Source organism: Pholcus phalangioides, unplaced genomic scaffold (assembly GCF_987345545.1).
Source record: "Pholcus phalangioides strain wild (caught in Gottingen) unplaced genomic scaffold, Ppha-v1.0 ptg000024l_1, whole genome shotgun sequence".
NCBI classification, from domain to species: domain Eukaryota; kingdom Metazoa; phylum Arthropoda; class Arachnida; order Araneae; family Pholcidae; genus Pholcus; species Pholcus phalangioides.
In genome coordinates this window covers 21,503,783-21,516,046 of record NW_028301616.1, presented here as the reverse complement: position 1 = coordinate 21,516,046, position 12,264 = coordinate 21,503,783, and the positions used below count along the sequence as shown (strand labels likewise).

General features: G+C 37.8%; 1 protein-coding gene across 1 annotated transcript in view; it reads right to left on the bottom strand.

Moving 5' to 3' along the window:
• Positions 1 to 470: 470 nt before the first annotated feature.
• Glut4EF (Glucose transporter 4 enhancer factor) overlaps positions 471 to 12,264 on the bottom strand; it is a 146,914-nt gene continuing 135,120 nt past the window's right edge. The window contains exons 4-7 of the mRNA XM_089251359.1: positions 5,049 to 5,152; positions 2,874 to 3,186; positions 2,260 to 2,370; positions 471 to 1,967 (exon numbers count right to left, since the gene is read on the bottom strand). Coding sequence (XP_089107485.1) covers positions 1,782 to 1,967; positions 2,260 to 2,370; positions 2,874 to 3,186; positions 5,049 to 5,152 — 714 coding nt within the window. The 3' untranslated portion in view covers positions 471 to 1,781. The remainder of the gene's footprint in view (positions 1,968 to 2,259; positions 2,371 to 2,873; positions 3,187 to 5,048; positions 5,153 to 12,264) is intronic.

The window sequence follows — 12,264 nt, the reverse complement described above, 5'->3', positions numbered from 1 at the left end:
GAAATGTAATCGGAAGAAATTGGATCGTCATAGTGAAAATTTCATTGCCTATCATAATAAGTATTAGTCAATGATAACCAGCAGCGGAAGAGAAACTAATTAAGTTCTTTGGTTGGTTTTGTCTAGTACACATACTCTCTTTTCACATCATATTATTTTTCATGGCAGTCAAATAAGTGACGAAAACATGTTTTTTTTTATGCTTACAATAAAACATGTGAAAAAAATTGTTTATACGAAAAAAATATATATTACGCTTTTTTTTCATTTACCTTTTTTCTTGAAAGCCGCAAAAATATTTACACACAATGAATATAAATATATATATATATATATATAATATATATATATACTATGTAACTATAAAAAACTATATATATATATATATATATATGCCTTTTTTCTAAAAGAAATTGATGACTTGATGCTACCAAAAATACCCTTTTGAGCACAGGTTTTTTCATTTTTTTGGCAATTAAAAAACGAAATAATGAATAATATAACATGACACTATATGTGAAATATTAAAAGTGAACAGAGTTGAAAGACGTGGGAGCAGGAATATCAGAAATAATAGTAATAACATGCAAGGAAGAAAAAGTCACGAAATTTGCACGTTTTTCACTCATTAAATAATTTTCTTTGTATTAAAATTTAGATTATTTTAAGTTATCATGAATTATTAATTATGTTGTGAAAAAAGAAATCATATTAATTTGCTAACTTAGTTGATTCTTTTTTAAAAAATGCCAAAATTTTTATATTTGTTTTCCAGCTTAATAATCAATCATTCGTGAAAGTGATATAATTTGTTTCATTATTGAATGTCGAAAAATTATCTTTTACTCCCAGAACGAGAACGGTTTCTGTTTTATTCGTGGGTGAGAGATAATTCGCGGAGCTACAAGTTGGCGAATATCTTTCGCCACCAACCGTTCCTGCGGCGCCAGTTTCGTTTTACCCGGTGCTTTCTGAATGACGCCAAGATAGCCCTAAACACGCCAGACGGGAAAATTTCAATGCATTTTTAGGTTTACCTTCGAAGAAAAAAAAAATGAAGCGTCCGATGCCACGTGACGAATTCCGAGTCCGTTCTCGTTCTTTGAGTTCTCTCAAAAATAATCACAAACAAATGAAATAATGAGTATCATAGATTATAATGAGTGATGAAGACAGAATAGGACAGGGGGAAAAATAAAAGTCAATGCTTTCGAAAGCATTTAATGCCATCTATATAATATGACTCGAGACTGTTTCTTTGACTTCATTCTTCAGTTCAGTTTCTTTTCTCCATTCATAGCATCAATGGCAGTTACACGAATATGAGAAATTATTCAAATATATTTAAAAAAAAAAACAAAATAAGACAACATATAAAAATTCAAACTGAGCAAATATATTTCATAACAGGAGAGATGAGGAAGAGATATTTGTTTTCATTAAACAAAAGTACTGATCACTCGAAGGTCTCTTGGAATGAGAACAAAAAAAAAAAAACAACAAAAGCGCATGTCTTCTCCATGTTAAAAATGTGATGCCCATTAAAGAAAATACAATGAATACTTATTTTTGTTTTTGTCACAGGGTTTTTTTTTTCGATTCCTCACAAATTCGGGCTGTTTTTTACATCGTGCACTAATATACATATAATGTACCTTTTTCGTATACTTCTTTTTACCTCAACCTTTTTTTTTTTACTTCTCTCGTCATCGTAAATTATTCAGCCGAGGTTTCGACTGATTATCAATCATTTCTTCGTGTATTGTTGTTTCATCAAATTTTTAGTCCACGAACCTTGTACACGCCTTCTTCCATTTGCACTGAGTGCACCACATATCTCTGTTTTCCATTCCGTAAACTTTCCTGCATTTCCTGCTCTCGGAGCGAGTTCTTCTGTGCAGCGGCGATGTCTTGGATGGAGAGTTTAAGGGTTTCGGGCTCAATCTCATGCATTTTTGTGGAGATCCCTGCGATAAAGAAATATAAATTGTAGCTAGAGAGCCTCACAACATTAAAAAAAACAAAAAAACAGACACATTATTAATCTCACTTTCAATTCCAGGGTCCCCGGGCCATGCCCGGGGGGCCTCAAGAACTGAACTCAAAACTCCCACTTTTTATGTGACAATTGTTGTTAATAGATTCTCTTCCAAATTTCAGAACTATTTCATCCTGCTATCTGATACTTGAATGTTATGAAGCTGAAGCATCAACGACACTACAAGTTTTCGAGATGAGTAAGTTAATTGAGGAACTCACCATGTTGCAAGGAGCACTTGCAGCATACCCATGCAGGTTCCATGCTGTAGACTTTTGTAGTTGAGGTATTGATATCGGGGCAGCTGCTGATGTAAATGTTGGTCCTAAAACCTGGTTTGAGGAAAATAAAAGAGGAATATATTATATAGTATTGTTTCTCGTGATGCTGCTAATATTATTTGCAGTCGAGCTCACAATCGAAAATTCACGGTTGAAGATACTTTATTTACTTTAATGAGTTTCTTTTTTTACTAAAAGATTAGACATTATTGGAGAAGCATTTGTTGAATGCCCAGGTTTTCATTCGAGAGAATTGGGGAAATTGAAAGGGATGACACTTTAAACTGTCGACTTTATGCCAGGTACAGATATCGGCATTTATAGCTATTCAATGTATTTCGCTCCACTTAAAAAGGTCTTAAAGTTTGATTTCTTGATTTTAAAGCACTATAATGTCATTGCCTGGTGTGTGTAGGTTTTTCAATGATTTTAGTTTGTGAGTTAATAATACTTTATAAATACTTGATAATACATAATCGCGCAATAAGAAAAAACCAGGCTTATTGAAATTATTTCACTTTCGTTTCGTCAATCGCATGTTATATTATGCATACCTGCATCTGCTGTTTCCTGTACTCCGGATCTTCGTGAGCAGGTCTGGCCATATCGAGATGACTGAGAGTCGGGACGGATGATGAGTATATAGAAGGCATGGCAGTCTGCATCTGTACATTGTGGTGATGGTGGCGATTCAAGCCCTGAATGACGACAGCTCCGTCGGGACCGTCGATCGGCGGCGATGGAGGCTGCTGTTGCTGTTGCTGTTGGTGAATCTGTCCAGCGGTGAACGAGTCCACTTCAATTTCTGTATAGTAGAACTCTTCCTCGTGGTCATCACTCGTATCGTCATCACCGTCCTCCGATCGTCTGAAGAAAAAATTAATCAAAATTAGAGAATTATTGTGGCTTGAATTTTCACACGAAAACAATACATATGCAACCTGCTTTAACGTAACGCTTCCTACCCAGTTCTCCGTCTAAGTTGGAAACTTCTATAGAAGTAATCATTTCAGATCGTTACTCGTGTTCAGGCTCATATTTAGGGTCACTTACGCATCCGTGCAGTCAAATATTTTACACTCCATGCACAACTTAATGTCAAAAGCAATAAATAATACTGTGTTAGTATTGTCAAACAGTTTCATACCCAGTTTCTATTACCTCCAGACCAACCATGGCCCCCGCTCTGTCCCCCTATGGACTATATAAGCTGGTTCGTCTCAGGAGACGAGGACCATGAGTTTCTATTACCTGATCCTCTCTGTGTAGTTTCGATTTTAATGTAGTGCCGACTGAGCCCAAGATTGATGTACGGAACTTGACTAACTGTTTAGTGGCTGATACAAGCGAAAAATAATATCTACATGATTAATCCCCTCTGTTGCCATTACCTTCTGTCAGTGATATTTGGACTCTTCCTCACATGATAAAACAATCCAGCGTTCCGATTCACCACTTTACCGCACCACAGTAGGGACGGGTGGGAAATGAAATGACCACCTACCTGTGGTCACTCCAACCTCAGTAGGTAAAGAACTCGCTTCTGATGTTTTGGCCGGTATTCGAACCCATGGACCTTGACGATAACCGTCATGGAAGACAAGCATTTTACCACTGAGCCACTCGGGCGCTTGCAATTCACGGGAAATTTTCCATATAAGTTTCGAAAAACAATTACACACACGATAGATAAAAACCCATTCCATTGTAGTTATCGTTTTATTCAAGCCAAGTGACAATTTAAGCATATTAGAAAATTTACCAACACGTAAAAAATATCCGAGTCTAATGTTTGCTCATTACGAATCGCTTTATTTTGGACCTAAGAATAGTTCTTGACAAAGCACGTGGCAATCGTTTTTCATCCGAATGGAGGGAAGTCACACATGCTTTTTTTCCTCTTACACTTACTGGCACTTCAAAGAAGAAATATTAAAAAAAGCATCCGTGACACAATCTTAAGGATCGTCCTTGAAGTTTGCATGTAGCTAGTAACAATCCCAGGGCCTTCAAGAGAGAGAACTTGTCAAAAAGAATCCAAGCTTATAGATGAAACTTTCCAGAGATATTGAAGAGGTGGAATCGGAGAAGAGCAGCCCATTGTGAATGCATACACAGCTGGGCTCACGCCCTAAAAACCTTTTACGTCCTTGACAGAGAAAAAGTTTCTACAGTCTTATGCCTGGCATCCTTCCAGTCGAAATGAGTTGTTGCTTAATTGCATCTGATTATCTTACTCCCCTTCTGACACCTGAAACGTGCGAATTTCTCACACAAGAAACAAGCCCAAAACAAAGTTCACGCGATTAACAACCAAATCTATAATCGGTATCTCAGTTGTATCGCAATTTTTCTGAGTTAGAAGAAAAATAAACTACATAAATTTATCAGAGCTGTATTTTTCAACCTCCAAAATATCGGCACAGAATAATCATTTCCTTAAACTTTATTACTTCACAGCAGGAAAGTCATTGATCGCAGTATGAATTAATCATAAAGCGTCTTTCAAGCGTTACTTCCCGATAAAACGTTTTAGAGTAGGCGGAATCAGTAAGAAAAAAAAAAAATATATATATATCACTGTGAAGCCGGATTCATTCTATTTGTTGACTCTTATATCGAAGTCAATCCGATTATTATAATAATACAGCAATAAAATGCATCGATATCATTAAAAAAAATATGTATTCTCTCTCTTCAGGTATATCAATACGTTTTTTTTCACTCACCCAAGATGTATCCGTACATGTCTCTCTACTTCGTGGCATTCCTGGTATAATTTACCGCATCCAGGCCAAGTGCACTGGAAGACCAGTTTTGTGCGTAATGGACTCTGAAACAGAAACAAAAAATTGACATGAATTTATTGTACTGACTAATTTTACATGCATATCATACATGAACAAAGATAACACAAGAAGCAGCGTATGCCCAACTACTAAAAAAATGGAACAGTGAAACTTATTTCGGGTATTATTAGGGGTACCGTAGATGAGTCTTTAACAGCTCATACCCCTGTCTGGTCACTCTGATAATTGATTCACTTTATCACTCAGATAATTAATTGCAATGGTATATTGAAACCACGGTTGGTATAAAAACGATAAAGATGATGTCTATCTGAGAGTCATCGCACATTATCAAATGATGGAGAAAGTTAAGACGAAATGAGAATTCTGGTCGGAAAAACATTTGAACCGTTACCAGACCCACCTCGTCGGGATAATGAAAATGCAGATATTCATGCTATATGAATAAAATGCTATTGTCGAAATTATGAATTATGTTTTCTAAAGCAATGACGAATGATTTCGAATTATATACGTTTTCCGCTTCCGATATTTTTGTGTAGAATAGAAACACACATAAATATTGATTGAACTAGAGAAACTTTGCTTTAGAAGAACCTACTGCCACCTATCGAATAAAAACAGTAAAATTTACTGATGGTTTTATATCGGTATGCAGCATGAAAATGAACAACGTGTGGTTTGATACCATATAACAATCAATTTTTCTTGAAGAATTACAAATAGTTTTGCTTTTGCTTGATAGGTGGCAGCAGGTCCCAGCGTGATTGTTTATTGTTCATTTTCATGCCTCCCACCGGTTTAAAGCCAACAACCAATTGTACTAAAATAATTACAAATAGTATGGTTTTTATTTGATAGTTTGATAGGTGGCAGCACGGGTCCCAAATTATATTTTTCGCATAAAATAAGAAAGTTAGGAAATTAGGAAATTTTCCCACTTTTTTGCTGGTTCGCAAGTCATTCCCCCCCCCCCCCATTTATGCCGGTCCAGGAAACCGTCCGCTTAATCTCACAGGTCCGCCAGAAGAAAAAAGGTTGAAGAACACTGTTCTATACATAAATAACACACCATAACGAAACAAGATACCATAACATGAAGCAACGCGATGAACATGAAAATATCGTCGGAAATCCCAGTGTAAATAAGTTTCGAAATAAAAACAGTGTTTTTTTAATTTTTTAAACCGTTGCGTAGTTATAAGTAAAAACGGCTAAAAAAAAAGATGCGGCGAATCTCTTTCCCGGAACTGTTTACATCACTTTGTTCACTGATTCAGGGAATTCTATTGATTTAATTCAGGCACGCGAACGGAATTTCAGGAACCGAAACTCTATCGTTATTATTATTATTATTCTTTTTACCACCTCACTAAGCATGCGCGGCCATTTCTCTGGATTTCAAATGCATCGACGCGTAAGTGAATTTCTCACTGAGCACCGATCATTTTTCAGGGAAAATAACTGAACGACATGAATTTCAGTTATTTTTCCACGTAAGTCAGTTGAAATTCTCCACGTAAAAAAAAAAATTCTTCTCCGAATCCGAATGAAACACTGAAAAAATTTGCTTTTTTCTTTAATCGATATCAGCCGATCAAACGAGAGTTTTTATTGGATTGCACCGAATGGCCGGTAAATAGCGGTGAAAAATTTCTGACTGTGCGGTTCATATATTCCGTAACACCACCGTTTAACAAACAAATTCGCATAATGTTTTTGATTTGCGTATTTTTGGTGAGACATAAATTTTTTTTTGGGAGCCTTATAGAGACAATGTCCACTTTTAACTCTTGAAATGTGTTCTCTAATATATTACTAGGTGTGTCACAAGTTCGTAAATAGTTTAAACATTTATAAAAATTGAAGGAATGGATATATTTGAATGTGGTTTGCACTAAGTTATGCGAAGTTATTCTCACGATGGGTTTTTTTCTTTTATTTTTGCTACAGAAATGAATTTTGTTTATTTTTTTTGTCGATAAAGGGCGCTGCACGAAAGCAAATATGCACAAATCAGAGTCATAAAACTCAAGGTGTACGATTAGGAGCTCATTTCTGAATTTTCCTGTTACTGGCACTTACATAAGGTTTTCATTACGATGTTGACATTGATGGATAAAGAACTATTGGTGAAGTAGTTTTTTTTTATCTCAGCCATGAATCACCGGCTGAAGTTTCCGGATGCAGAAAACATTGAAGAAAGGTTCAAGTCCGATCACTCCTGCTGGAATGATTTCCTGCGCCCTCGATAGATAAAAATTTGTACTAAATTTGTTTTCTGTGAAAAAGAAGAAGAGAAGAAAAAATCCCCCTTGTACCTATTCCTTCAATTCGTATGAATTTTTAAACTACTTACGAATTCATTTGACACTTTATATCGATAAATACAGAAATTCCGCTTAAATAAGTAAAACCTTCCGGCACCAAATTTCTTCCATAGCATAATAACCATATAAAGTTCCCCGGTCAATATCATAATCTCATCAACTTATCCCCGCTTCACACGTCAACTGTTGATACACGTCGACCACTCTGTACACATAATGTTTTTACTTAATGGAACATTTGGAATTGATGGAAAATATGTTACTAAGATTTGAGAGTACGTGCTGGGTGAGTGTTCAAGTTGTGTTCAATGCGTATATTTGATTATCTTATTTTTATTCTTTGTTTAGCCAATAGAGAGCGCTGACTTCACGAATGAAAAGTAAAAATCTTAGGTATTGTGAACATTGTAATTAAATATAATTTTCATTTCATTTTTGATGTCTGATTTATTCGAGAAGCTTTATTATAATATTGATCCTTCATCAGTCAGTGCCGTCTTAAGTGCCCGGGTGGGCACGGCCCGGAGGCCTCAAGAGAAGAGACGGCCTCACAAAAAAGACATCAGGTGGAAATTTTCAATAATTTGTCTGGTAGGGCCTCAGAAAAATCACTTGGCCCGGGGGCCCATAATACTCTTAAGACGGCCCTGTCATCAGTTCTCAGTATACACGCGTTGTAAGATGGCAATTGAATTGCTCCTCGCATAATCGGATATCGCGCGCTGAAATCGTTGACGTCCGATTAAGCTGGGCCGACTGTACAACGAGTTAGTTATTTTCTCATAAAAGCTCACGGAACCCCGAAACCTTTGTCAGGAACCCTGGTTAAGAAACAGCAGGTTAGCGGCCTGCATTTTATGGCCTACGCACCTGCTCAAGTCCGGTCAAGTCCTTCAGAGCCCTGATCGTAAATACGATTTCTATTGCTTTTTATGTGCATTTGCGTAATTACGTACGTATTACAATTTCGACAGTTGAGACACAAAAACAGAAATGGGAAAACACACACGTAAAACACGATTGCGAAAAAAAACAAAAATTTTTTATGGAAAAAAAACTACGCAGAATTTTTTCTTCTACAGAAAACTTTTCGGTTAATCGTAATGATATGAAGCAGTATTTGGTAAACAAGGATTTATTTTTTTTTGTGTGAAAATATCCATTTTACCCAGAAAAGAGAGCGCAAGGGAGAGAGAGATGGATGCGTGCGCAATCTCGTGTTTATCGACAAAGTAGCGTGATCTGCGCGCGCAATGCTACTGCGGGGTCCGTTGACGTCATTCGTAGCTGATGTCCTGTCCATCTACCACCACCATCTACCAGAGATGAGAAGAACAACACAAGGTTTTTGTATGTAAACACACAATCCCGCGGAATCCAAAGGTAATGTGTGTGTATATTTCCCCCGTGATGATGAAGCCGAGGGTTTTACGAAAAATCGGAAAAACACGGACAGGGCTGTCCGTCGAAAACAAAAACGCAAAACAAAAGCGAGTCTTTGAAGAGGGTGCAAAGACCTCTGGAGGTGAATCTTGAACCCTGGTGAAAATCATCGTGTGGGGGGGGGGGGGGGCGGTAATTTGCCCAACCTCTTCGCGAAAGGAAACACCTTCTATGAACATGGATCACGCTAAACACCGCTCAATTCTGATACGGTCGATGGTCAGGTGAATGAGCGGCCGGAATTACCCGAACGCGGCTCAGCCTTATTTATTCACTCGATGGACAGTGACATCGTCCACCCTCTTTTTGTTTTTAGGAGCCCTATTTCCTCTAAGTGACCCGAGCGCGGTTTTCGGGAAACTCATCGGTTATTGATGTGAAATATAAATATTCGTATACAAGTATTTCTCCTCGGGATCATTTACCACAATTCAAGATCACATTTATAAGGGGCCGTTCAAGTCTTACGTCATCATCGATGGGGGCGATGGGGGGGGGGGGAAGGGGGGTTTCCGATTTGCTGACTTTTAATGACAAGGGGGGAGGGGAGGTTTCGATAATGCTTACGTCAGCAACTACCCTTTATGAAAATATGAATTAGGATTCAGAGGGACAGAGCTGATGGCGAAATTTTGCTGACAAGTGGGGGGGGGGGTCAAAAATGGCTAAAAATTTGCTTACGTATTACTTGCACGACCCCTAATCACTCTAAAGCTAATTTTTCAGTAATAATATTTTAATCGGGGTTCTCTGGGTGATCGCGGGATATTTCTAGCGAATTAAATTCATGGGGAATTCCAAAATATATACCGTAGGGAGTTCAAATTCATCATATTCAGTTGAATCCCACTATAGTGAACTCGGTTTATAATGAACGGAATTTTTGATCATAGTCAGGGCCGCAACTAGGGGGAGGGGCGGGTCTGGTGCCCCGGCACCGGACTAAAGGGGGCGCAAATTTAACTCTTTAACCTCTCCTTCAACATTGTGGGGGAGGGGCGCCAAAATGCGTGCTGGCCCGTCTGACCAAACATCTAGTTGCAGCCCTGGCCCCAAATGTACAAAGTATCTAGTTGCGGCCCTGATCATAGTATGCTTTCCTATACTAATATAAACATCATAAATCCTTCAATGTTAAAAAAATTTTCGAGCTGATAATTTTTTTTCATTTTTAATGAATGACACGTATTGAAATCCAGAAAAATAATTTAAAAAATAATCTATTTCGAATTGCACTGCTTATACGGGGCCTTACTGAAGATGCGAAAAAAGCTTCAACAATCGCTCATGAAATGATTGTATTGAAGCAATATCACTTTCACTACTACTAAACCATACGTGCACCTCGTCTACATTCCTTTGCGGAATTTCTAACGAATCGGTTCATGTTGAAATGTGCGTGTGTACGTGTTATGAATCCAACGTGAAGTTTGTTACTGTGTAATGCTCGTTAAGTGTAGCGCTGCCATCTGCCGTCAGTATCCCTAACTTAAGAGTGAAGCGCAATGATTGAATAATTCTACGTTTGTAGATCTCTACGGCGAGACTTTTTTAAAGGGGGGAGATCGGCTCGCATTCACGGTTCGGAGTTGGGAACCACAGAAAACCAACTTAACCGATCACTGCTGCGACGACGGTGCAGTTCGAACCCCGTAGTTTTATATACAATTACTACTTTTTTTGTGATTCGGACTACAGTATAGTAAGAAAAAAATTCGGATTGCAAAAATTCAAACTTGAAAAAACAACAACAAAAACATTTTAACAAATCATAGCCATGAATGCTCTACAAGAAATAAATAGTTGTTGTCATAAATTGCGACATCTACCAGCAAATTAAAAAATATAAAATGGAAAGAATATATATGAACCCCTCATTTCTCATTTGCAAAGGCGATTCTGAAATTTTTCTTTAAACTGGCTGCAGTAAGGGGTCATTCAAGTATTACGTCAGAATCGAGGGGAGTTTTCGGGTTTGCTGATTTTTTGATGACGGGGTGGGGGTGGGTGGGTTGAAGGATGCTTACGTCATCAACCACCCTTTTTTGAAGACATGAAATATTCTAATCTGCTGACGAAATTTTGCTGACAGAGGAGTCAGTGTTTTGTTGACTTTTGCTGACGGGGGGGGAAGGGGTCAAAACTGGCTAAAAAAAATCTACTGACGTAATACTTGAATGGCCCCCTAACGAATGTGTAGAGAATGCAAAGCTACACGGGGCCTATCTAAATCGGATGTAACGGAACAATTTTCGGTCTCTAGCAGTTTGTTATGACTGGGTTAGATAGTACCCGTGTTTGTCACGTGTGCAAAATACTTGTGAGGAACTTGTCGTAAATGAATGAAGGGTTCCCAGCAAAATCTGCTTGGTCATTTCCCTGATCGAAACTCCCGAAAAAAAGAAATATCATTCAAAATCTTAACCATCCAAATATATTTTTCGGGTTTGTTTTTTCCCCTTCACAGAATTTTTCCTGACTTTTGGTAAAATATTTCAATTTTCCCTGAGTATGGTATGAATAGTCATAATAATGTATAATGAAGTCTTTGTGGAATTAATTCTTTCGCAATCATGTGCTTTTTTCACTCCACATTTGAATTAAGGCATTCACAGTGCGCAGAAAGACCCTGATCATTTTTTATCCCAACAAACCAACGGACACGTGTGTCCAATATGGGGAAGGGTGCGCAGATGGCAAAATGTAACAAGTCACTTTTTCAAAATTTCACGAGGGCAAATTTGTGAACAATATTTTGCAAAAATGTGGTACTGTGACTTATTGCAATTTGCCTCCGTTGGTTCCTCGTAAACCGGAAAAGATGGACGAAATTTTGCCACCTTCCATAATTTTGGCAAACGAGACTCCAGAATACAAACAAGTCAATTTTTTGGGGAAAAGGGACTTGAGACATTTTGCCATCTGACCGCACAATTAATAAACTAACTAAAAATTTACCAGAAACTCGCCCGTGAAACAATAAGGGGGCGCATTTCAGGACAGATGGGAAGGAGCTCTACTAACTCGGATCATGCGTAGAGAAATCATTTCTAGACCCCAAATTCTTACAACACACCTTCAATGATTAATGCGTAAATTTTTTGGAACCAAAAAGTTCCGACTCAAAACCACGCCAGCAGTATCATCACCCTAAATATGGCTACAAAACACGACAGAACTGAGAGTTTATTGGCTAATATGAGCAACTGCCGCCTCCTCCCGACGGAATAGACGGTCACCCGAAATTACACAATTCTCACGAAAGAGTCTTTCGAAATATTCTTTTATGTATCCCCATGCGAAACAATAACTAAATAGGGTGGTAATCAAACAGCCCACACATAACCATATCGTAATTTCCA